The sequence below is a fragment of the Petromyzon marinus genome, chromosome 12 (assembly GCF_048934315.1).
Source record: "Petromyzon marinus isolate PM22_M1 ecotype Great Lakes invasive population chromosome 12, UKy_Petmar_22M1.pri1.0, whole genome shotgun sequence".
In the NCBI taxonomy this organism is placed as follows: domain Eukaryota; kingdom Metazoa; phylum Chordata; class Hyperoartia; order Petromyzontiformes; family Petromyzontidae; genus Petromyzon; species Petromyzon marinus.
This window is the reverse complement of record NC_133678.1, coordinates 8,452,657-8,479,031: the sequence shown is the minus strand read 5'-3', so window position 1 is coordinate 8,479,031 and position 26,375 is coordinate 8,452,657. Positions and strand designations below refer to the sequence as shown.

At 47.1% G+C, this 26,375-nt stretch overlaps 2 protein-coding genes across 7 annotated transcripts in view; one reads left to right on the top strand and one right to left on the bottom strand.

Annotated features, from left to right (window-relative positions):
- The first annotated feature begins 16,450 nt into the window (after window positions 1–16,450).
- Window positions 16,451–20,011, top strand: LOC116941587 (actin-binding Rho-activating protein-like). Of its 2 annotated transcripts, none has more exons than XM_032952779.2 (2): window positions 16,451–16,581; window positions 17,156–20,011. In XM_032952779.2, the coding sequence occupies exons 1-2, from the start codon at window positions 16,567–16,569 to the stop codon at window positions 18,362–18,364; spliced, it is 1,224 nt and encodes a 407-aa protein (XP_032808670.1). In that variant the 5' UTR covers window positions 16,451–16,566; the 3' UTR covers window positions 18,365–20,011. The 2 variants fall into 2 exon arrangements, with proteins under 2 accessions (XP_032808670.1, XP_032808671.1); XM_032952780.2 differs by having other exon boundaries at window positions 16,553–16,770.
- LOC116941588 (oxidation resistance protein 1-like) overlaps window positions 20,012–26,375 on the bottom strand; it is a 133,693-nt gene continuing 127,329 nt past the window's right edge. For all 5 annotated transcript variants that reach the window (XM_032952785.2, XM_032952784.2, XM_032952786.2 and 2 more), the window contains one exon: window positions 20,012–26,118. In XM_032952785.2, coding sequence (XP_032808676.1) covers window positions 25,983–26,118 — 136 coding nt within the window. In that variant the 3' untranslated portion in view covers window positions 20,012–25,982. The remainder of the gene's footprint in view (window positions 26,119–26,375) is intronic.

Below are 26,375 nucleotides of genomic sequence, written 5' to 3'. Positions count from 1 at the left end.
GCACATAAATAAATTTTTCTTAACTTATTAAATGAAATTAAGGACTTTGGAAGATTTCTCGGTCTACGATATTTTGTGTGAATCTCTTATCACTGTTCAAAAGTTTTTTTTTTAACAATTGGCTATCCTCGATGAACACTTTGATCCGCTGAGGATATTTAGATCTAGACAGAGCCACGTACAACTGGCCATGGGAAAATACGGGTCCATTGAGATAAATACCCAAATTTTCGAAAGTCTGACCCTGCGACTTGTTGATCGTCATCGCATAAGCAGGAATTACCGGAATTTGTCGTCGTTTCAGTACAAAAGGAAGAGCGACATCACTTGGAGTGAAGTCGAGTCTCGGGGTGACGACGTTTTCGCCTCGGTTGCAAAGGCGAACAACAATCTCTGTGACTGTGTAATTTGAAAAAAAACCCGTAACTTCACTTTAGCACTGTTTTCAAATCACCTGAAGCTGATAACTGTGCAAATTTATCTTCACCGATGGACGCTTGATAGCGAAGAGTAAAGAAAGTAGAGTGCTGATACTGTCTGAAGTAACTTGGCAAATAACGAAGAGCAAAGAGAAGCATTGGAGTTACGAATAAATTGATCAGAGTATAATTTCATCTTGTCTAAATGTGATGGCAGTGGAATATTGACAAAAAGAATGTCATCAAACACTTCACTGCGTTTCACTGTAGCACTGTATTATTAATGGCAGTGGAATGTTGCACAAAAGGAAGTCACAAAAACCTCACAGCATTTGACCGCAGCACTGCATTAATGGCAGTGGTTGTCACACGCAACTACGTCATAAAACACATGACGTAATGCAGGGGCGGAGTCAGGGGCGGAGCCAGGGGGGGTGACGGTTGACATTCTGCGTGTAAGTGTACGACACTCGGTCTGGCGGACTCCGTGCAACTGCATCGTCAGAGCTTGGCCGCCAACCGATGGTGTCTAAGTTCAACAGCCTGACTCTCTCTAAATCATTCTTGAAATTTACATTTGTTGAATGTCACCCCGGCCTGAAAATCCTGGCTCCGCCCGTGCACGTAATGTCACAGTGGCGCTGCCTTTTAACGGACGTTCAATGACTTGCAATCCACTGCTCTGATAATAACTTACTTATCTTCCGCTTTCGCTCGCTGGGGTTGAAAACAATTGGAATTCGATACAGTGTCCGCGAAGTAGCAGATAAATGTTTATCGTAGCATCATCTGGAAGAAACAAATAAAGGCACCAAATACACTGCGTTGCGGCGTAGGGATTATTTGTTGCCTTCACTTTCTATAAAGATTCGTAAAATCGAAAGCGAATTTGCGTAAAAAATTAATCGTAGCCGCTCGACTTTTCTGCGTTAGTTCAAAAAATGCAGGCGCACATTAATAATAATGAGGGGGGGGAGGGGCGCATGTGGAGTGACGTCACGCACGGGACACACATACGCATGTGGAGTGACGTCACGCACGGGACACACATACGCATGTGGAGTGACGTCACGTGCGGGACACACACATACGGCCTTATTGGCTCACTATATTAGTTGGTGCGCTGATTTCTTTATTAGCTTTACTTTCCATAAAGAAAGGTCAAAATGAACGCTAATTTGCGGAAACAAATTTTCGTTTCCGCTCTGTCATCTTCTTGCAGAGTGACGTCACCCGGTCATGATTATTAATGACGGGGGGTGGGGGGGGGGTGAACATGTGGAGGACCCTACCTGTTCATGATTATTAATGACGGGGGGTGGGGGGGGGGTGAACATGTGGAGGACCCTACCTGTTCATGATTATTAATGACGGGGGGTGGGGGGGATGAACATGTGGAGGACCCTACCTGTTCATGATTATTAATGACGGGGGGGCTGGTCGACGTGGAGTGACGTCACGCACATTGCACACAGACATTCTTGGCTCATATTAGTAACTAGCCTTTTTCCCGTCCAAGGACGGGTGTATTGCGATAAATCTGAAACTTGCAAGCGAAAAGCAGCCCGCGACGTGATATTAATTGCATCAATTCGTGTGTAATTTGTAAGGGCGCGGTGACACAGACCTATTTCATTTTAAGGTTATAATCCCTTGTTCATCACGACGTCCTTTTTACTTTGATGTCTCAACAGCGTTACGGAGATCACGTGATGACGTGAGGGTTCTGCCTTTGTAGTGAGGGTGAGATCACGTGACGTGAGGGTTCTGCCTTTGTAGTGAGGGTTGTCAGTTGACGCCGAGGAAGGGGGAGGAGGCGCCTCCCCCCCCCCCCATGTGGAGTGACGTCACCCGCTAATTATTATTAATTGGGGGGTATCCATTTGGAAGACGTCAACTCTTCATTATTATTGAGGGGGGCTGTTCGATGTGGAGAGACATAACCTGCTCATGATTATTAATGAGGTGGGGGGGGTGCGACATGTGGAGTGACTTCACCCACTCATGATTATTAATGAGGGGGCCTGGCCAACGTGGAGTGACGTCACGCACGGGACACACAGACATTCTTAGCTCATTAGAGTGTAGTGTGGAGACACACACTTGTTCTTGGAGGCAACACGTTTGTTACAACAGGGTAACTACATAAATGTACACCTGTTCTACTTCTTAATGATAACTACTACACGGTTCACTAGACCACAACGAGGTAAGCAGATAACCGGGTCAGTCAGCTAACACACTGCCTGACCCACAATGTCGAGCGTAAACATCGAAGACCGAAGACCGAGGATCGAAGAGACATAGCACCGACGGGTTCCATTACAACAGAGAGCCAAGAACCCTCTCGGGACGTCCCCTTTATGCTCCTGAGCGTGGCCTGGCTCCGCCCTCGGCTCCGCCCTCGGCCACGCCCCCTTCTAGATCCTACTAGAAGGCTCTGGCCCATACCACGTGTCCCTCGAGCCCCCTTTCGGGCCCCCTTGCTACCCTGCCCCGGTCACGTGCCCTCAGGTTCACACAGAGTATCACGTCCTCACTTGCTCTCTCTCCGAACCTCACCAGAACTATGCCTCCTAGGGCCCGCTTCCATGCCATATCTACTCTGGTGCCAGAGAGAGACTAAAGACGCACAGTTCCACTCTTGTGACAGTAGCTAGCGCTAAACACCATAGTGACTCCATATAAGTCACTACAATAGTAGTAAATGTACCCATAATAATGCATATCATCATCTGTCTCTTTAGTCCTCTGCGAGATGAGAGATCACCTCAAATCCCCTACATCATGACTGTCTGATCTTGACCTTTCTTTATCATTGCGCTGAACATATAATTTACCATTTCTTAATTCATATGCCTTGTTTAAATCAGGCTGGATCCCCTTAAGATGGTGGGAACAAACTGATTTTAATATATCAACTGTAAAAAAAATCAACATTACACAATTATTAACAGCATAATTAAGAGTATACAATAATTTAAAAATACACAAGAATGTAGTGTATATCTACAATAAATCTAGGTATATATGTATGTATTGTATGTTGAACTTCTTTCGCACCGGATGTAGCCAACCATGCTAATTGGAGGTGCGATTTAACTCAATTTACAGTTACTGCATATACATTTTAGCTGTGGAATATGGGATATTTGAAAAGCAATTATACACTCACAATGACCAAGCAATCAATGCAGTTTCCCATTAAAAATAACTGGGAAGGAAGAGTGTTTACTTTAAAAAACGATGCAATGTTTTCCCATGTACAAGTGTAGTGGGTTCCAGGACACGGAGACGGCAGAATAGAAGCAGCACTATTTATTTAAACCTTAACAAGGGTTACACTAGAAGGGGTAGCGGCCCCTCCACCCGTATAACTCAGGAACACACCCCAGGCTCTCTGGCCTAAGCTCTAGGCTCCCAGTTCCTCCTGGTAGGGCTCTAAGGGAGGCTATCAGATCCGGCCCTGGTTAGGCACAGATCTCGGCACCCCGCCGACCAGACCGGCCCTTAGAAGGACTCTGACTCTGGGGCTCTGGGGCCGCACCACTGGCTTGCTGTGCCGGCCCTGAAAAGGGCAGCGGTCACAGGAGTTCCAGGGTCTCACCTAGCTGGCCTTCTTTCTTCACTGGTTGCTTCAGCCTCGGGCCCCACACTCTGCCCCGAGCTCCCTGGCTCCCCGCACTTTATACCCACTGGAGCCTTAGCGGACGTTGTTGTAGCCACCAAGGTGTGGGTGAACCACACCTTCCCGTGTCATGTGTTTATTCCCCATAGCACCCCTACATCACCCCCTCCCGTGTAACCCGCAGCCGTCCCGGCTGCAACAATACTCGAACAATAAACACAACAAACCCCCACCCGTGCGTGCCTCATAAGAACGAACACCCCAATAAATAACCCAACCCACCTATACAAAATTTCACTATATACACATATACATTGTACCCGCCCCCCCCATCAACGCAGCAAGAAAACTTAACAGTGAACAACAAGAGTAACAAGAACCATTTTTACAACAAGCGGCGCATTTTGGCGCGAGTCCGATTTGCGGGTCCATCGTAGGGGGAGGGTCCGGTCGGCCCGGCAGTGGGCACCGGCTGTGCAGGTGCACCGTCTTCCGTCACCCCGGAAGGGCAAACTCCGTCCCCACCGGGTGGCGCAGGCGCGCTGGAAGCCGTCATTCTTGAGGCGCCTGAAGGTGGAACAGTTAGCGAAGCATCAAGGGCAGGTGACGAAGACGCCGTCCGGGAGTCAGCGGAGACATCACATGCTCGGCCTGTGTAATGTGGTGGAGGGACGCGCGGCGCCACAAACGGCTTCAGACGCGAGGGGTGTACGTACCAGCGGCGTTTCCCCCACTGGATACGAACGCACTGCGGCCGCATAACCTTCACAATAACCACAGGGCCCCTCCAAGGCCGCAACAATTTCGCCGAGGTCGCCAACGGCACCTGAGGGCAGTGCAGCCAGGCTTGATCGCCTGGCTTCCACGCATGTGTGCGTGATTGGCGCGATCGCAACCTCTCGTTGGCCTTCTGCCGAGAGGAAGAGTTTTGGGCCGCTGCCTCCCGCGCCTCGGTCAACCTCAGGATATTAAATTTAACGTGGTCGGCCAATTTCGATTTTCTGCTGGTTTCCGAGACGCGGAGCTGATTCGCAATTGGTGGGTCAACGTCGCGACCATACATCAAAAAGAACGGCGAGAAGCCGGTTGCCGCGTGAGGAGCCATTCTATAGGCGGCCAAAACCCCCGGAATGTGAAGGTCCCAATCGGTCTGGGAGTCACACACCTGGTGACACAACATAGATGTGAGCGTCCTATGCAGCCGCTCCACCATGCCATCGGTTTGTGGGTGATAGGGGGATGTGCGAATCTTTTTCGTACCAAGAAGCGCACACACCTCGTGCAGAAGGACGCCAGAGAAGTTCTTCCCTTGGTCAGTCAGCAGCCGTTCGGGAGCACCCTTGTCGAGGACATAGCCCTGGACAAAGGCCTCGGCAACGGCTGCTGCTGACTGGTTAGCAAGAGGCCATGCCATAGGCCATCGGGTGAAATATTCCACGCCAACCAGCAGGTACTTGTTACCCCTAGGGGTCGCAGGGAAGGGCCCCAATATATCGAGTGCGACGAGTTCGTTAACCCGAGAGACCGTGATAGATTGTAGCGGTGGGCAGGCGCCTTTCGCTGGTGGTTTTCGTTGGGCGCACTGAGTGCATGCACCCAGGAGGTCATCCACATCCCTTGCCATACCCGGCCAGAAGAAATCCAGCTGGAGCACGGCAAGGGTCTTGTGGGTCCCCAGGTGCAAAAGTCGCTCGTGTGCGGCCCAAACGGCCTTACCCCGCAAAGCGGATGGCACCACAAGCCTGTGACGGCAGGCCCTCCCATCCCAATGCATTAGGAGCCCCTGGAGCAGCCCGTATGAATCAATCCCCGCGACCCCCCGCACGGAACCCCCTGCGCGACGACGCAACGCGAGGAGGGATGCGTCCTCCATCTGGAGGCGCCCCCATTCAGCAACGGACAACCCCAGCAAGGAGTCCGCACCTCCCTCCCCGACAGGACCCTCAGGCAAGGGGTCCTCAGTGGCAGCAGCGAGAACCGGGATATCTAAGGGGGGGCTATCCTCTGGCGGCTTACAACGCCCCGATCCCCTGAGACAAGCGCAATCTGAGGCGGGCGGCAGGCGAGACAGCGCATCCGCATTAGTGTGCCGAGCACCCTTCCGATATGTGGTCGTGAAATCATAATCCTGAAGGATTTCGAGCCATCGGGACAATTGCCCCGAAGGCTGTGTCACCCGCAAGGCATATTGTAATGCCGCATGGTCCGTACGGACAGTGAAATGCCGACCGTACAGGTATGGGCGATACTGTTGCATAAAAAATACAATAGCCAAGAGTTCCCGACGCGTGACGCAGTATCTCTGTTCCGCCGGAGACAAAACCCTACTGCCATAAGCCACGACGCGTTCCACACCACAGATCACCTGTGAGAGCACACCCCCAATGCCCGTATTGCTGGCGTCTGTATCGAGCAGGAAGGGTTCCGAAAAATCGGGGTAGCTCAATGGAGGGGCCCGCACGAGAGCGTCGCGAAGGGAACAAAAAGCGACCTCCTCCTCCTGGCCCCAGTGAAATTTCACTCCCTTCGCCGTCAGAGCGTGTAAGGGCTTAGCAATGGTCGCGAAATCCGCGACGAACCGCCGGTAATAAGACGCAAATCCAATGAAACTCCTGACCTCAGCCACCGAGGTGGGGGTTGGCCAGGAGTTGACACACTGCGTCTTTGCGGGATCGGTGGATATGCCCGAGCGGCTGACGATGTGCCCCAAATAGCGTACGGATTCCCGTAGCAGGTGGCACTTTTGCGGCTTAAATTTCAAATTCGCAGCACGCATTTTGAGGAACACGGCGCGCAAGCGCAAAAGGTGTTCGTCAAATGTCTTGCTGAACACGATGACGTCATCCAGATAGATCAAACAGACGTTCCACTGTAAGCCAGCCAAAACCAGTTCCATAAGGCGCTGAAATGTCGCCGGAGCGGAGTGTCATCCCATAGGTAACCGGTTAAATTGGAATAGGCCGTGTGGTGTGCGAAACGCAGTCTTTGGCTTGGACTCATCATCCAATGGGAGTTGCCAAAATCCGGATAACAAGTCCAACGTAGAAAAAAAACGTGCGCCAGCCAGAGCATCCAGAGATTCGTCCATCCGGGGAAGTGGATACGCGTCGGCCACGGAGATCTTATTAAGGCGGCGAAAATCCACACAGAATCGCAAGGACCCATCGTGCTTTTTGACAAGCACTATGGGTGCTCCCCATGGACTGGTGGAAGGGGCTATAATGTCTGCAGCCAGCATGTCATCCACTGCCAATTTGACATGATCTTTTTCGGCCGGACTTAACCGAAAAGGATTCTGGCGTACCGGGGCATTGTCACCCGTGTCAATGTGGTGACGCAACAATTTCGTGCACCCAATGTCATATTTGTGTTTACTAAAAACATCGGAAAATTCCGTCAGAAGGGTGCGTAGGCCGGCACGCTGGGAGTCGGACAGATCACTCGTGCCCGAACATAGTGTGTCCATCCAACTATCGTCCCCCTCAGAATGCGGTTGAGCCAGAGGATCGGTCCCCACATTACCCATAACCGTGTCTACCACGGGGACCGGTGTCGCGTGCGCGAGCACAGTTCCCTGAGGAACGACGGCCGTCTGTACGCCAACGTTAAGGACGAGGATAAACGGGTCATCGCTCCCCTTAACGAGCGTTTGAGCGGCCACCAGATCCAGCCCGTTTTCCCCAGCCCTCGAGGGCCCTAACAGAATTCCCTGGTCCAGAACACCGGGCACGAAAGGCCGACGCAAGCGAAGGGGCACGAGCATTTGCGCCCCGGGAGGTACACGCACCGTCCGAGTGACGAACGCTTGTATCGACGCGCACGCTGCCCTTGAGGTGACAGGGGAAGGCAGGAATGTTACCCGTCAGCCCGAGGGAAGCTCGATGCAACCCTGATCAATTAGAATTTTAATCGGCATTTTGCCCAAAAAGTCCGTCCCCAACAAGCACGGAACCGCCAGCGAGGACGAGACTAATATCGGCCCGGAGAGTTTGATATCGCCAATGCAAATTTGTGCTCGAATTTGGCCTATGATACCCAGCGAACCCCCGTTCGCTGCGTAACACGGAACGGTGACTGGGAGCAAGGGGCGGCTTTGAACGGGAAGAATATTATAAATCAAGTCTGACACAATGGTCGCCGAAGCTCCCGTATCGACGAGGATACGCACCTCGACCCCGTCAATGTGACCCGCGACCACGGACGAGCCTGCCGACGCAGCAACAATGCGGTGGGCCAATTCCGTCCACTGCCCCGGCCCGAGCACCCTCTCGACCCCGCCGCCACCCAACAAACCAATGGGCGTACCCCGAGGCCCGTACACCGAAACGCGCGAGGTGGGGACAGGTGTGTGCACAGGCCGAGCATGTGGGGTGCCGCGACTTGCCGGGTTGCGATGCGGAGGCCTGTAGGCTGGAGCGCCGTCCGACCGTCCCGGCTGTCGTTGACGAGGCGCCCGGCATTCCGCAGCCACGTGGCCCTTGCGGCCACAGTTGTAGCACGTGATGAGCGCCTTGGGGTGCTCCTGGCGATCCGGTGTGGTCCGAGCCGGCCTCCCTCCGGATCTCCACTCCACCGGGCGACCCGCCGCGAAGACCTCCTCGGAGGGGGGGATGGTCGGCGTCCCAGCGCACACCGCAGCTGCGCCCTTGGGGACGAGAGGTGATCGACGCTGCGCTATCAGGTGCGCGTGGATGTGTCTTGCTGCCCGCAAGGAGCACATGTCCGCGTCGTCCTCTGCGACGATGACGATCTGTAGCTCCTGGGCCAACGCCAGGAGCTTCTCCGTCACCATCGCGTCCACCCCTTCGCCGTCCATCCGCGGGAAAGCCGCTTTTGCGAGGGCCAGGAGAGCCGTGCGATACGCCAGCGGTGGCTCCTTCTGGCCCCTGCACCGCTCGTGGAAGAGTTTGCGGCAGTCCGACGATGGCCCGTAGACTATGGTGAGGACCTGGAGCGCCGACTGTAGCGTAGATCGCGTTGATCTGGGAGCTGTGATGAGCGTAGCAAGGGCGTCATCGTCCAGCATGGCCGGTAGCGCACTCAACGCCTCGTTGTCCGTCCAGCCGGCCATCTCTTGATGAGCGAGAAAGCGGCGTTGAAAGGCCCCCCAGTCGCCGCCGTCTGAAACGAACTCCTTCAACACCGGCAGGCGTTGTTGAAACGATGGCTTCGTCTCTGAGAGGTGCCGCGCGCCATTTCCGGCCTCTCCACCGGTGTCTGAGGGGCTGAGGACACCCATCGGCGGTCGCGCAGGTGATGACGATGCGCCCGCCGATTGGTCCTGACAGCGGGCGTCCGTTGGTGATGACGTCACCACCGCTGATTGGCCCACAGCGTCCACGTGGCGCTGCGACCCTCCAATCGCCGTGGCGGACACTGTCATGGCGGCAAATCCGAAATCTGGTGGCTGTGTTTCGGCGGGAATGGCCGTTGAACGGCGTTCGTCTCTCTGCCGCCTTTGCGCCCGCAGCCCCGCGCGGTTGATTTCCTCCAGCGTGGAAGCCGCGGCATACAGCAGCTCAGCCAGTCGAGAGTGAGCCGCCTGCAACCCGTCCTCCATCGGCGGCCACTCCTCCAGCGGCGGCTGCTGTTGGGGCGTCTGGGACATCCCAGGATCGTCGGCCGCGGCCTCTGGCGCAATCCCAGGCGAGCCGTCCTCCTCCTGGGGTTCCTGTGATCGGTTTGTACTCCTTGTGTCCATTTTAAGACCACTTCTGACACCAGTTGTAGTGGGTTCCAGGACACGGAGACGGCAGAATAGAAGCAGCACTATTTATTTAAACCTTAACAAGGGTTACACTAGAAGGGGTAGCGGCCCCTCCACCCGTATAACTCAGGAACACACCCCAGGCTCTCTGGCCTAAGCTCTAGGCTCCCAGTTCCTCCTGGTAGGGCTCTAAGGGAGGCTATCAGATCCGGCCCTGGTTAGGCACAGATCTCGGCACCCCGCCGACCAGACCGGCCCTTAGAAGGACTCTGACTCTGGGGCTCTGGGGCCGCACCACTGGCTTGCTGTGCCGGCCCTGAAAAGGGCAGCGGTCACAGGAGTTCCAGGGTCTCACCTAGCTGGCCTTCTTTCTTCACTGGTTGCTTCAGCCTCGGGCCCCACACTCTGCCCCGAGCTCCCTGGCTCCCCGCACTTTATACCCACTGGAGCCTTAGCGGACGTTGTTGTAGCCACCAAGGTGTGGGTGAACCACACCTTCCCGTGTCATGTGTTTATTCCCCATAGCACCCCTACACAAGGGCCATAATATCTAAAAAACTATCTCCAAAGTCAGTGTTTACTCTTGGATCATAGCGTGGGCATTTTCAGACATGTCTTAAATTGCAGGGATGACACTTTCAGTGAATAAACCAGGTGTATTCTGTGGGAATTTCTTCGCTAAATGTTACTCATATAATAACTAAACTACAATAAATAAATCACGAAGCATGATAATGATGACGATGTATCCCGATGATATTCTGTAATTAATATTCAAGCGTGGTTCATCGACCTCAATGTTCCAGCTGGCTGAACTTTAATAAGAGCAACTCTGGAAGACATGTCTAATCAAGCATGGGGGGGGGGGGGTGGGACAGACTGTGCTGAACACGACCGTGTGATCTCAGACTCACTATATATTTATAAGTGACAGCGTGTTTGAAGGCTACATTTTCACTTCAATATCAACGTCCAGATCTGTTGAGAAGTCAAGAAGAAGGCAGCAACCTCCTTAGGATTCAGGGGGGGGGGGGGCTGTAAGGGGATGGAGAGGACTGAGCCCCCTGAGTTTAAGGCTCAGCCCAACTGCTGATTTATTACAGTCAAGTCAATAAAGGTTGGTACGTAATTTAGTCCAATTTAGCAATGGCCATCACGGACTTGATCTCATACACAGCGTGTGAGGGCTAGATGAGGATGTGCAATGGACAAAAGCAGATATAATCGTTGCTGATTGTGTTTCAGTGTTGTTTAAAGTTCCATTAGAATTGACGGTGTGGTGCTCCCCACTGGCTTACTGGACATGTGTGAAAAAGAGCATCATAAGTTATTGAATTCCTTCAGTGTAAATACAAATTCTGATTCCAATCCTGCGATTTTATATGCCCCTCTCCCCCCCCTCTCACCTTTAAAATCGGCCACTCCAGAGTCCAGGGGGTTTATGGACCGTGGTTATTAACACCACAGATCTATCTAATTGCAAAATTTGGTTGTAAAAATTGTTCCTCGACTTACCCGTGAGTTGAAACAAAACCAAACAAAATCTATTGGTGCGTTAAAGGCTGAGCACACGACAATTTCTTTGGAAGGTTTTTACGATTATAATTTGGCCAGATCATTGCATAGCCAAACACAAAAATAAATTATGAATCGTAATTATTGGCTGCGAAAACCCTACGTGGTGAGTCATATTCTTGTCCCTAACTTGTGCATCTTCACGAATACAGCTTGCCAATGGCAGAGCCAGGATTTCCAGGTAAGGGGGGGAACCCCTCCAGCAATGAAAAATGATAGGAGTTGTTAGTAAGTAAGGAGTTGTTAGTAAGTAAGGAGTTGTTAGTAAGTAAGGAGTTGTTAGTAAGTAAGGAGTTGTTAGTAAGTAAGGAGTTGTCTCTTGCTTTTTATTCGACGCGTGTGCGGCGATGGCACAGCCATCGATCGAGGGTCGAATTCGAACCGTGTTGTGTGATCGGCATCGCGCTCGCTGAAGGTGAATGTCTTCAGGGAAGTCGTGGACTGTTTACGCAACTGTGCACAATTCTGAGTCACTTATAACTGCTTTGCCGATACTTATTGCCAATTATGGACTCGGTCTCTTATCCTATCATCTCAAACAGTCCCTGGCACGTAATAATATGCTACACAGTGGCAGTGGGGGTCGCAAAATGCCGATTTATTACTAATAAACCCCAATGATCCGATCGAAAGTTGGGATTTTTATCGGATCATTGGGGAGGCACGTGCCCCCCCCCCACTGGCTCCGCCAGTGTAGCTTTCAGTTCCATTTTGTTTGTCAGTAGGAAGATTTCTGATCCATAGGTCAGAGTAGGCAGCACTCACTTATTAAAAACTAAATTGGGATGACAAATGGTTAATCAAAAGTTATGAATGTGCGCCGTTAAAAAGAATATTTTTTGTCTTCAGAAAAAGATCACCTTTGTGCAACCTCATTGCAGCTGTCAATGAGCACATGATCATTGACATTAACTGAGGCATGTGCGGTTTTGATGACAGCTTCGGTGGTTGACATTGTCCTCTTTTTCACTGCAGATATCCGCCTCATTCCTCTGTCATATTGGCCTGTAATTGAAAATTGATCAAGTCCTGTGACCAATAAAACTAAATTTTAATAATGCTCAGCCACTGCAAGACAGAATGTAGAAGTCATTACATATGATGCCCTATGTTCTCCCCAAGCTCATAGAGCCGTTGATTTCAATCGTAATGAAATATTAAGTTGCAGTCAATACCTTATGATTCCTCAACCCTGCGTTTCTGAGGACGTCTGGAACGCTCTTCCTTCCAATATTAGGAAGCCACTGGAGCAATGCACTTTAAAATGTAGATTGAATTTTTTTTTCGAACGGCTTTTTGTGTTTAGTTTGTTGTCCTTCCCACGGCACCTCTGATTAGCACAGTTGACTATGTATAGTGCGAAACAAGTTCGACATGCATGCACCCAGGATTATATTCTCAAGTCCATCAATGCTTAAAAGACATACTCCTCCTTTGGCAATGGATGTAAAGAATATTGCCCAATTTGGATGACATTGAAAAACACTCCACCACAAAATAATGTTGATGTCAACTGAAAGTCAATGGTCTCAAAGAAACAGTGAGCATCATTGGTGGCCTCATAACACACGAGAGGGTGCCATCCTGTCCAGAGAAGATGTGTCAACCAGAGCAGGATATTATTAATATTACTAAACTTGTTCACCCACGAAATCCTGAGTCTCGGCTCCTTTTAAGGGGGTTTCAGCCATGTTTTCACAATAGGGGCCACTGTTGTCAGTATGCGTCATCTCAACCGAGTTATTTGCAGGTAATTTTCCGCCATTGGGGTGTTTTCGCCAATATCAGTTACACTGTATGTTTATTTTTAGCTGGAGGAGGAAACCGAATAACCTGGAGGAAACCCGTGTCAGCCGAGTTGTGGATCGAACCCGGGTCCTTCTTGTCGTGAGGCGCGTCACCGATGTGCCCATCCTGCTTCCCACAAAATTGTGTCAATGGGATTGTCCCTTGGATCACCACCATGGTGTCCTCCACTGACGCACGTGACCACGCGCGACGGTGTCCGCTGACTTCCCGATCATCGGCTCCGCACTGCCGGTCACTGCCCACACGGCGATACAAGCGAGGCAAATTTGGGATACGCTCGTGTGTTTGTACAAAGTGCCCCTTCCAAATGCCTGTGTACTTGCATTGTACCCACCAGTTGGCACTCGAGAACTGCGATTTCTAAATGTACTCATTCTTATAATTAAAACTGTCAGCAAGAGTTTCAAAACGACCCTGTACGCACGTACGTATGTTGAACTTCTTCCGCACCGTACATAGCCAACGATGCTAATCGGAGGTATGCGTGGGGGAATGACAAAAAACTAAACGCAAAAAGCAGTTCGAAAGAAATTACTTTTCAAAAAACCTTCAGCAACAGGGGAGCAAAGTGAACCACCTCGATTCAACACAAAACTCTAAAAATCACTTGGCAGCCAATTGGTCAGAATTCCCATCCTTCAATATGAACCGAAACACCACTCCCCCCACCCCCTCAGCGTGTGTTGGAATCAAGAGCAACAAAACCTTACCAGTGGGTAGTGGAATAGTCGAAGTGCCGCAGGGGCACTGCGGTGGCTAGGAGATGTTAACTACCTCGCCTTGTATACAGGAGGTCGTGGGTTCGAGCCCGACCCTGATGCCTGCTGCTGTATATTTGGAGTTTGCGTGTCTCTCTCTCATCATCATCACGGTGGCTAGGAGATGTTAACTACCTCGCCTTGTATACAGGAGGTCATGGGTTCAAGCCCGACCCTGACGCCTGCTGTATATTTGGAGTTTGCGTGTCTCTCTCTCATCATCATCACGGTGGCTAGGAGATGTTAACTACCTCGCCTTGTATACAGGAGGTCGTGGGTTCGAGCTCGACCCTGACGCCTGCTGTATATTTGGAGTTTGCGTGTCTCTCTCTCACCGTGGTCTCGTGTATTTTTTCTCCGGGTCCTCTGTTTTTTCTGTCCACATTTAGAATCAACATCACGCGTCCAGAGTATTGGCTGCTATACATTTTCGCATGATAAGCCAATTGGCCGAGATATCATTTGTGACCAGGTTGCCACTGACAAAAAGAGTTAGATAGCTCAGTGAGCCTTATCTGTTAAAATGAAGAAAACAAATCGTAGTGCGTTAAAAAAATAGTTAGAAGCGTGTAATTGTAATGGAACAGAGATAAATAAACCGGAAAATAAACCGGGCAACCCACGTTTTACTCCCGGTCATGGATAAAGTCGCTGATGAGTAATATCTGAAGTGGTCCTCCATACCCTTCACTAATCCACACTGATCAACGCGGTGATTTATGGTCCAATAACGTGGAGATCATATAAGCACTAACTCATTGTTGACGAATCATGTAGCTTGGTCATTTCTTTGTTCTTTTTTCTTTATGCAATAGTCCATCAAAAGGGGGAATGCCCAGATGAAGTAAGTTAAAATAAATTCGCACTATATTCTTGGGTCTTTCGGTAAAGTCACGTAGATAGGTTCAAAGAAAATAACAAAAAATAAAGTCACGTAGATAGGTTCTTTGACTTTACCGAAAGACCCAAGGATATACATTCCTGCAGTCACGAAAGCTTTAAGTCAAGATTTAGATTCGCACTGTATTTGTTTTTCCGCAGTGCAGTGTAAGCAAGCGTGGCAAATTGGTGTAAGCAAGGCAGATGAGATCTAGTATTGCAAACGGTGTGCTTGTTTAAATGGTTGTTATCCAATGCAGAATTCGATGTAATTTTACACATGATCGATTCGCAGAGGAGTATTGTTGCATTTGCAATGCCGACAACTGGTATCCTGCGAACAGCACGGAATGAATTCACTGCAATTTATAACAAGCAAACGACATGAAGGCAAGCTGACCAATATTGTGTTTCTGCCGAGCAATTAAGGTCCTCGCAGATGAAGAAATGTATTCCGGATAATTAGGAGCCATGGGCACCTAATGGAATTCATTGGTCTTATTCTGTTGTGCTTACTATAGCAAGTTTCTTATTTCCCAATTTCATTTCAGGGATCGAAAAACAAAATTAAATGCGGCTGTGGTGTAATGGTTAGCACACTGAACTTGTGATCTCGAGGTCGCCGGTTTGATCTCCCGGCGTGGCAGTTAAAACAATTGGCAATTTTAGATTTAAAGCTTTCGTGACTGCTAGGATCCATACTCTTTGGTTCTATTGGGTAAAGTCACGTAGGTGAAAATAAAATCTCCTGACCTCTGATCTCCAGGTCACGTGTGCTGCGGTAAAGTGTGGGTACTCCCACCTCTTCCGATATTAGGAAGCCACTGGAGCTATTCAATTTTAAATCTCGATTTTAAACTCTTTTTTTAATATATAACAGCGTTTTGCGTCTAGGTTGTTGTCCTTCCCCCACACCGATTAACACGGTTGGTTACATACAGTGCGAAATAAGTTCAACACACATACATAACATCTTGGCCAGTGTGGAAGAGAAAGCCAAAATACCCTCCAGAGGGCCTCTACAGAGCTCCCTCGAGTGGAGGCCATTCCACCAGCAGTGGCGTGGGCAGGCAAATCGCAGCGCTGAACTTTTGAAAAAAGAAATTATTACAAAAATATAGAAGCCTTTCAGATTGCAGCAACGTATGCAGTACAGTAGTATTGGTGGATGTGTTATGAAGATGGCACTCGGTTATTCATTGGGTTGAAACCACTTTAAGGGCATGGTCAGTCTAAAAATAGACCGATGTTCACGGCCACCATCATCAATCCTCAAATATTATCCAATGTTTTTCACAATCTCCGACGTCACAAACATTTCTAAGTATCAAAGATGTCCTCGACTCAGCACACCACTATAAATACTCTGTTTTTTAAAGTGGATTCTTATTTTAACTCAAGCTTTGTTGATTTGTCTGATAACCTTGGGATGGCTGTAATGCATTAAATAAATAAAACATATCCAGGAAGAGCAAACAATATTTGGAAGATATTTTTTTTGTAATAAGAATAATGTGATCTCTAGATATAACTTGCCTTGTCTGCAAAAGATTTGACAACATATGCAAAAACACAACCTGCCAATGCGTGTGTATGACCGTGTCACACGACCTCTAACTTTCCATGCCTTTACGTGACACACAAGCCAACCGGTCTCCCACTGGAGATTCCAGCCATACCAGAGTGGCGATAAATAGTATATCCAGCTGCCTGCCCTGCTTTCAAGCGGGCTCAACGAAACACGAATGAGCCTTCTCACCAAAGCCCTGCCGAGCGTTACTGGGGTACAAGATGAGCTCTTCACAGGTTAGTCTGAGAGAAAATTGAGTTCGAGGCAAGATTCGCGCTCTCTGTATTACCGCGCAGACCAGTGAGCTGGACTAATCGGTAAAAAAAGCCATTGGCCCATTTGAGCACAAGGTTATGAAATGGGCGATATGAATATAGTGGCAAGACAGCATAAACAATGCAGAAGTCTGGAACAGAAAATGGCAGGCAAGTTTTGGAGACTAGATTGGAAACTAATTTATTTATAGCTGCTTGTTGTGTATAGTTTGTTGTCTTTCCATGCACTTCCAATTAGCACGGTTGGCTGTGTACAGTGCGAAATAAGTTCAACACACAGTACATACAGATATGATGACGGAAATAGTGTTGTGCTGAGCAAGGCCGGTGTGCCAGGATAGGTATTGGAATGGTCTACACAAGTTCGGGAAACCAAGGGAAAGACAATAAAGTGGAATACTCTCAGGGCAGATATTGGAGATCGCGTGTAGACTGTGCAGCATCCGTGGGCCCTGGCAGAGGTCAAACGTTTAGGCGAGGTGTGGTGGCATCAACGGATTGACCATGGTAACGTCTCGATCTTTGATCTTTACAGGTAACGTTGAAAAGAACCACCAAAGACATCGTGCGGAAGATAAGGTGTGTGAGCATGGTGAACAGCCTTACGAAGGGCTGGCAGCAATGGGCTCAGGAGAACACAAGTAAGCAATCGAATGAACCCACAGGCTGGACGCCTGGATGCGAAGATGGCGATGATGGCGACAATGGCGAACGGTGTTCCTTTACGAGGAAGCTGCCCGTGGACGCAGAAAACGCCGCAAAGAAAGAATTCACAATGCCAACGTTGAAAAACCTTCGACCCGATTTCGTGCCCGACGCGAACACGTCCATCAGGACTGGAGCTCGCGAAAGGGGCAATGCACGGGGCGTGAAAGAGCAACGCAAGGAAATGACCAGCATGCTGAAGAGCCGCTTCGAGCCGTCGGCTGAGGAAAACCAAGGGAAGCAGCCCCCCAGCGCGGTGGACGATAAACTTTACCTCCTGAGCGACCGCATGTCGCCCACGCTGAGGCGGCGGTGCAATGGCCTCGTCTCGGAGCTGTCGACGGGGTGGCGTCAGGCGGAGAAGGAGGACGGCGACGGTGGCTTGAGCTCTCTGGAGGCCGGCAGAAGCAGCAGCATCGACGCCGGCGACGTTCTCGCCGTGGCGCGGGGGGAAGGCAGCGTCGGCGAAGCCGTCGAGGCGACGAACCACGGCGGCGGCAGCGGCGGCTCGGAAGCCCCGGCGATCGGCATCAAACGGTCGTCAGCGAGACCTGGCGCGGACAGAGCGACGGACGTCAGGGCAAAGGGCGGGAGGCAAAAGTCGCGCTGCAGCCGCGTGAAGGACCTCCAGAGCGGCTGGGCCAAGTGGTCCGAAGACCACATGGAGACGCAGAAGCTGAACCCCTTCAGCGACGGCTTCGACGCGGAGCACGCCCTGGCCACGCGGCCGCAGAAGGGCGAGGAGGGGTACGGCCGCCCCAAGGAGGGGACCCTCACGGCGGAGAGGGCCAAGCGGGCCGAGCGTCACATCCGCCGCGAGATGGAGGACATGTGCTTCATCATCAACGGCATGGGCGTGCAGGGCCGCGACGGCAGGGTGCGCATGCCTTTCGGGGAGCTGTTCGACCGATACGTGCGCATCTCCGACAAGGTGGTCGGCATCCTGCTGAGGGCGAGGAAGCACGGCATGGTGGACTTCGAGGGCGAGATGCTGTGGCAGGGAAGGGACGACCACGTTGTCATCACGTTGCTGCGATAGCGGTGCAATGAGTCGGTGGTGCCGGAGGATGTCAAAACGACGCGTATTGTTTGAAACGGGTGATTTTTGTGTTGCTCTAAAATCCAAAAAGTTGAAAGCCATGAACAAAAGTTCGTGTTTTTTTTATTTCAGTGTGAGAAAACACGCTTTGAGATTCATGTTTAAGGTGTCATCTCGAAATTGTACGCTTTTGCCGGATGTGAAATGTCGCCAATTTTGTTACGTTTATATCTCATTAATGTTGTGCAATGCTTTCCTCTCGTTTAATGTAATATGGTTTCATTTTTACCGTCAAATTCTATAGATACATATCATTCAAGTTTTATTTCACCTTGCTTATTTACATATGCAGATAATTTATTGGTATTTATTATGCATGTATGGCTGTGCCGATGCCATGTCAAATGTTATTTTATGCAGCTTTAGGGAGAAAAAAAAAACTTGCGTAACATATTTATATTATTTCAATAAATCACAGGCATAGCACAGTAACACTAAAATGCAATACATAACGTGTATACGTACTCGCTTCAATATTTAAATACCCTATTGGAGGCACTAAGAAGGATGTAATAGCTATATCAGAATACTGGAGGAATCCGATGAGCTATGAAGCTCTTTTTCACAGATCTACACCTGTACTTTGTTGACAATTCCTTGGCGTGTGGCTGAACAATATATCTGAAAGCTTAGGAACAGTTGGAAATGCCGAGTCCTATTTTTATAAACGAAATAGATAAATGTGAATATATAATTGTAAGCTTATTTTTTAAAACTCAACAATTTTTTTTTGGGTTTATAAATAGGACTTGGCAAAACGAACTGTTTCTAAACTTTCAGATTATAATGTTCAGGCGCAGACCAAGTAATTGTGAACAAAGTACAGGGTAAATCTTGATTTCAAGCTTTTGTGACTGCAGGAATCCATACTCTTTGGTTCTTTCGGTAAAGTCACGTAGGTAAAAAAAATTTTTAAATTAAAATACAGGGTGCTTCAAAAAAATGTGAACAATTCCGCGTTCAACAACACCACAAGATGTGTGCCTCCAGGCTCTGGAGGATCACCTGGAGAAGATTCCAGGCACGTGTTGACAATGATGACGAACAAGTGGAGACTTTTTTAAACCATTAACATGCATTTATCATGTTACAGTGTAGTATCCGTTCTTTTTCCATTGAAAACGATAGTCCCATATAAGTGTTAACATTTTTAAGCACCCTTTATAGCTGGACATGATGGCTGTACTACCAATGAGTGCCCCCTAGTGCTGTGGTGTTTTCTGGAGGCCTCTAGAAGGATGACGGGGAGGAGGGTGGGTAATGGCCTCTGTATCTAAAACGATAAGACCCGTATTGGCACGCGAAGCATATCTCCACAGCACAGATGTACTCTTTGCCCTATGCTGCCCTCCAAATCCGGAGCAGATAAGCTTGTGTATTGACTCCAATGTCGAGCTGTGATAGAAGTCCCCCTGCTAATTTGCATCTCACGCCCAGAGCAAAATCATAATTTGCTTTTCGGTACGTGCTTTGAGAATAGAAAACATGTCCTTGCGATCGTCAAGAAAACTGTTCTTCACATTAACTATAATTTTCTATTAGCCTGTTGCTGTACGTACCGATATGTATAAAAATATAGCGACATCATTTGCGTTTAATTCTTTTTATTAAGCACATTACACTGTATTTCCTACATACACAGTGATAAGAGTATGCATAAGGTGGTACAGTGCCTTAATACAACCACACAAATTATTACAAAGGTGGTCACGATATTTAAGAGTCTAATTAACAACGGAGTGCATCAACTACGAAGGAAACACCATTCAATAAAACCCCATTTACCGTTTTGGTGCACCAACAACAATGCATAAAATACAGCAACTCCTTTTCAAACCTGTTAATTAGAAACCACAACATAAGTACGAATGTGCCTTATTGCAACTTTCATTGTCCTGCTATGTACACAACTAACCGGTGTTTAAGGCCAATGCAACAAAACTATAAAGGCTATTATTATTCAACCAAATATGTGTGTGTGTACCATAACACCAAAGTTTTACACCTTTATAATTCCACATTAAAGCTGTAAAATAACATTTAAACCACACCTTTTTTAAATTACTATTATAAATTCACCTGCAGAACAGTCCGACTACAGTGTAAGTTTCAAACAGTCATTTTCTTAAATATATAAATGTGTATATATAGGATCTGGCATAGAAGCACTGCACAGACAGATTCACTGGCTATTTAAGTATACTCAACACCTGCCGTAAGCAGTCGAGCACTGCCAATGGTATAAAGCATTAGGAGTGCCCACCTGCAAACACAGCACATTTAAACAGCACGGTATATACTATTCTTACACCTCTGGTCATTTTCAATTTAAAGCAGCATTATTTAAAGCAAAACAATTAATAGTACTTATCTGTGGAATATGAAGAACTTGGCGATTTTATGAATGGATGTAAAATAAATATATAAAGCGATTACCACAATCGACATGTAAATGTTTCCTCCAGATTTTGAGACTTAATCTATCAGACAATTTCTGGAATTGTTAAAGATTGTATTAATTCAGCAACTGCGAAGGTGTTCGCTCTCCAATATTTTTGGGTTTTACCGCGTGTTGTGTGACGATGTTCGACGTTTGGCTCCATGCGCTCCGAGCTTCTTCAGGAAGAGGAACTGAAGAAGCTCCCAGCATGCGGAGCGAAACGTCAGACATCATGCCGAGCAACATATAGTACAACACGAAAACATATCAGAGCTTTTATTTCATGCAACTCTTCTGGAAATTACATTTTTTTACAAAGAAAATAATTTCACGAAACATTACAGAAGCCCACGTGGTGAAGCCTTGTAGACAATTTTAGGTGGACAAAAAATTAAGGCCGCTCATAGCTGACATTCAACATTCGCATTGTGAGAGGTGGTCAGGCGAGACAGAGTTTGAGCTCCCGCCGACATCCTGGATTTTAATCCAGGCAGTCACACGTGGTTAAAACCGGGATCTCAAGTCTAATGACGTTATGGTCTCAGCGGGTCACCGATGACTTCCACAAAACAATCTATGCCATTACATTTCATGTCGCACGGAATTGTATTTTAATTCCAGCTGTGAGAATTTCATATCGTTTTGACTATTACCCAACAAACATTGCTCACGTATGTTGAGCGTGTGTGCTTCCCTCTATTGGACGGAAGAGCACTCGATTGAATGGATCTCAGAGGTAGCTCTGAGATATCCAATTCCATGGGCCATTCACTAACACGGAGACGGCTTTGCGTTGCTCTGCGAGATTCGTTTCACCAACATGATGCCCGGATACATTTTGGGATATTTACCCAAGTATCCGATTTTTTACTGGCCTTGTGGTGACAGCGGCAAGTGGTGGAGTGGCTATCTTGGAAAAAAACGATAATTGTCCAGAGCACAACCTTCCATCTAAGTACACGATGGTTTGTATTATTATTTTACACGCTTTTATTTAACTCACTCTGTTGTATCCTCAAATCTTGTCACTCAATTTTAACCCACTTCCCAATGTCGTATCGACTGCAAACTTGGTATACGTATGTCATACTGATGACAATACTATATATCATTATACATATATTTTTAAACAATCTTTTTGAAATCTTTTGTTTCGGCTTGGGTCTAATTGTCCACGCTCAACTAACGTTGGCTGTAAATGATCACGGTCCGTTACGTTATGGCAAGCTTCGGGGCCACTTCCTGGAGTCGTGCCACATTACTCGTACGGTACATTTCATTAAAGCGTGTTTTTAAAGAAGAATTTTTATATATTACTTATTATTTTATGTAGAGCACTGGCAGCGTGCATGTCCACTTGCCATTTTGAAGCTTGGCTCCAAAGAAGATAAAGAGGCACGCATGCAAATGCTTGCTCACACAACTACTGGTGGAAGGGCTTCCACGAGAGGGCACCCTAGAGAGCCCTTGTAGAGGGTATTTAGGCGACTGTTCAATGATGCTCAGACATCCTGGAAGAGGCGGGAGTATCCACACACTTTACCCCATCACATGCCACCTGCCACATCGACTAACTCTGGCATGACCATTTGTATTTTACTGGACATCTTTGATAGCTCATCGGATTCCTCCAGTATAAATATTCAGATTTGTTATGTTCTGCTGGGTGGACAGAGGGAGGCAAGGTTTGGATTTAATAAACTTGCACGTGGTTTTAACTGGCGCGCCAGAAAACGTGAATCAAACAGGCGACCTCTGAATTCAGCTCCGAAACGCTTAACGAACGTGTAGTCCATTAACAAAATGAAACATGGGAATTTAAAAGCCTGCAGAAATACATCGTGTAAATGTTCTGTAAGTGTTGCCACAAATGACAACACTGGAGAACAACTACATGACATTTGCGGGAACGTCCACAGTGACAGTTTAAACACCCCTCCAGTTCCGATGGTCTGCTCGTAATCCCATCCTGCAGGTCTTGTCATGGGCGAGAGCCAACAGCAACAGTGGTGGATGCTCAGCGTCTCACTGTGTATTACGGTGTAAGAAACCCAAATAAGTCCCAAAATCTTTTCATGAAATGTCATCAGGGATGTTTACTTGTGGCTCAGCAATATACATAAAACACATTTTAATTGCATATATTGAATACAACATCAAATAATACCCTGTCCATTCGCTCTGGCTCTGAGAATACTCCATCGAAACAAAAGTCTGTGGATGATGAACATCGATCTCTCGCTTAAATATTACATCCAGTTGAGACTTTTCATTTGACAATGAGGTCCTGACTTTTTAGACGGTGTATCCACTCGTATATAATCCAGAAATGTGTCATACTGTGAACTCTGGTAACTGAAACTAAAGTGCCATGAAGTTCCAGAAAAAATACATATTTTAAACTGTGCATTCTGCTAAAAACGATTTCACATTGAGATTGTACAACGCTTGGTACCAAAACTGGCCAATCGCACAGATGCTCGCGATGGTGATTACGCTCACAAAGTTGATGGCTGCAATAATGGTGAAATCATAGTTAAAATAATGACGGTGAAGATGCAATAAAACACAAATATAAGAATTCCAACTAAATAAGTTTTGTACGTTGAAACTATTCTCTTTTTTCTTATCACGGAAAATATGGCAATGCTATTATCTCTACCATATGCCTTTGCGATAAAACATCTCCATGACCTGTGACTCGTGTACATAGGTCACGTGCACCATTAGGTCACAACAACGCACACAATTGGCTTCACGAGTTCGCAGGCGGCACGTGAACGAATACCCCGATAGTGAAATTAACAAATGACTGTATTTGGTAATTACATCACAAAAACCAGCAATGGGTATAATTCCAAGGATTGTTTTATTTGCTATTAATACTCGAAAGCCACCTGTCACTCATGACAGTGAGGTTTGCATGTCCGGTACAATCTAGGCTGTTTTAAGCCAGCATTTTGTAAACCATAACAGATTAAACTTTATGTATATATATAATTTCTCATTTACTTTACATTCATAAATGTACAACAAAATATACACATTAGCAGGAATGAAAATATTAAACATTCAAGTTTACTTCTTTTTTTCAGTTTTTCTTTTTTTGTCAGTGTTTTTTTAATTATTTTTATTGAGCAATCATAATGACTGCATATTAAACAGCAAGAGCATGTAGGTATATACTGTATATAGATAAAAACTATTGGGGGAAATATAGGGAAAAAGAAAACATGAACCAGTGCATTCATAGTTTGAATTACCTACTAATTTCATGACATAAAATGCAGTTCCATACTTACAGCAAATCAATAGACCACATTTTGTCAGAATTTTCAAATCAGCATGTTCAACAACAAAAATAAAAATTATCCAATTAGTATGAATTATACCCAACTTTATGGTATATATAAACAAAGTTATACTTTTTTAATAATTTCCTTGTGGTTTTAACTGTTTAGATGCATTTGGTATGGGGAAAAAATCTACACGTCCAACAAAGAATTAAAAGGAACAAATGCAGGTCAAGAGTTTTTGTGCTACAGATACATATGGCTCTAGGACATTACGGGAGTGGATTATACAGCTACAGTATAGTGTAGCATGCCTCCGTGAGTCAGACACTACAATGGAGAGTTAAGGTACTGTTGTGAGACCATCGTTGCTTATTGAAATAATTTTTTTCCCACTGAAATTACAAACACGCACAAGATACTCTTGCAGGACTATTTGCAGCACTACCCAGAATGCCCCCTCTTAACCTCTGGTATTGCAAATGACAGGCAGTTGTTGTAATGCGATCACAAAACTAGCCGACTTTACACATAATTTTCAAAAAATCCTTATGCACTTAGCTATCCATTAACTCCCACAGCAACACACGCCTGCTTGGCAAGCATCTAAAATATTGCATTCTACTTATATTTCAACTTCCTTGCAGCTTCTTAGATACCATCCTTTTGCCATTGTTTTTTGAGACGTGCTTGACATTCCCGGGGAGGTGGTCTGCTATGTTGTACAATGCACGCGATTGCACTTACTGCATGTCGGAATGAAATAAATGCTCTTGCATATAACATAGTCACCAGCACATACATTGGATTCACACCATCTTACGGATTCAGGATGTCACTTGTGTTTATATGCTAGCTAGCGCCATCTGAAAGCTTGAGAGAATCCGGATTACGACTGTACAGCCACTGGTTTACCACGAATGTTCTAGACACAGACTCAATTAACTGGCAGACCAAGCAACACAATATACAATATAATGCACACCATTATGTGTACAATATACACTGCATTGTAGGATTACCTTAGCATTGCTAAGCATTGGTCGGGGTAAGTATAAACGTGTGCAAATAGCAACAACATTTATCGTTGCTTATATTAATAGTATTATTCATTAACACGTAATCATGTTTTCTGCTCAACTTTATTTAATTGGCATTACCAAGTGCATACAATGATATAATGCAAATTGTGTTTATGTACGTTTCTGTTGGGTTAAGCCGTAACTGATGTTGCATTTCACATCTCTCTCACGTAAAGCTCAGTGGCATAACCTTGACTGTTTGAAAAAGTGTTGGCAAAATTAAATCGCATCTTTCAAACCTACAGGGCATAACACCATAATGAGCTAGTGACTACTGACACCAAAGCAACGTTAAATATTCAAAGTTATACAACTCATTATTTCAACCCTCATTATACAGTCTGAACAGCTACATAAACAACTGTGATGGGTGACGATAACATAATCGCACAATCTGAGGAAACGACAGAGAATTGTGCCACATTATAAGCACACAACACAATGTACGGTGCACCGTATCACATCGGTATGTCTTTTACTTCTGCTCATGCTGATGTTAAAAGGCCAATTGTGTTGCTCCACTGCTGTTCACGTTCGATCGTATGGTTTCCTATTATGCATAACTTTCACGAACACCACTGAAGCTGTTTTCGCATATGATGAGAGTCAAAATACAGCGGCACCCAAAGCTCCACCGTGATCAAATATTATTGACATTGCAAGTTATCTATACATCAACAGGTATTGCAAAGAAGCCACAAGGAGATCTGATTAAACAGCCTGGACAGCCCTGTAGTGATCCACTATTCAAACAGCCAAACTTCAACCTCCTGGATGAAGAAGTCTTCTTTCTTCGACAGCGTTTCATTATTAAAGGTTTTACAGAAGTGGCTCCGTCCATGATACAGGTCTTCATCCAACCACAAGCCAAATTGTCCACTGCAACAAACAAAGACAAAGATCCCCCGTATAGCCTTCATACACTGTTGAGGCAAATGTTGTTAGTGAGCTCCTATGAAGGGTGGCATGGCACATGGAGAAGGTGGCTGGCCAGCACCACACCCGGCTGCCTTTGTCTCCCCAGTGGCGATGTTTACACACCGCACCAGCTACTCATTTGAGGCTGAGTCGACCTAGGAGAAGGCTCAGGACCCGTTCAGACAATCGTCACTGGTGTTGGCCGTGAGCGGCAATCG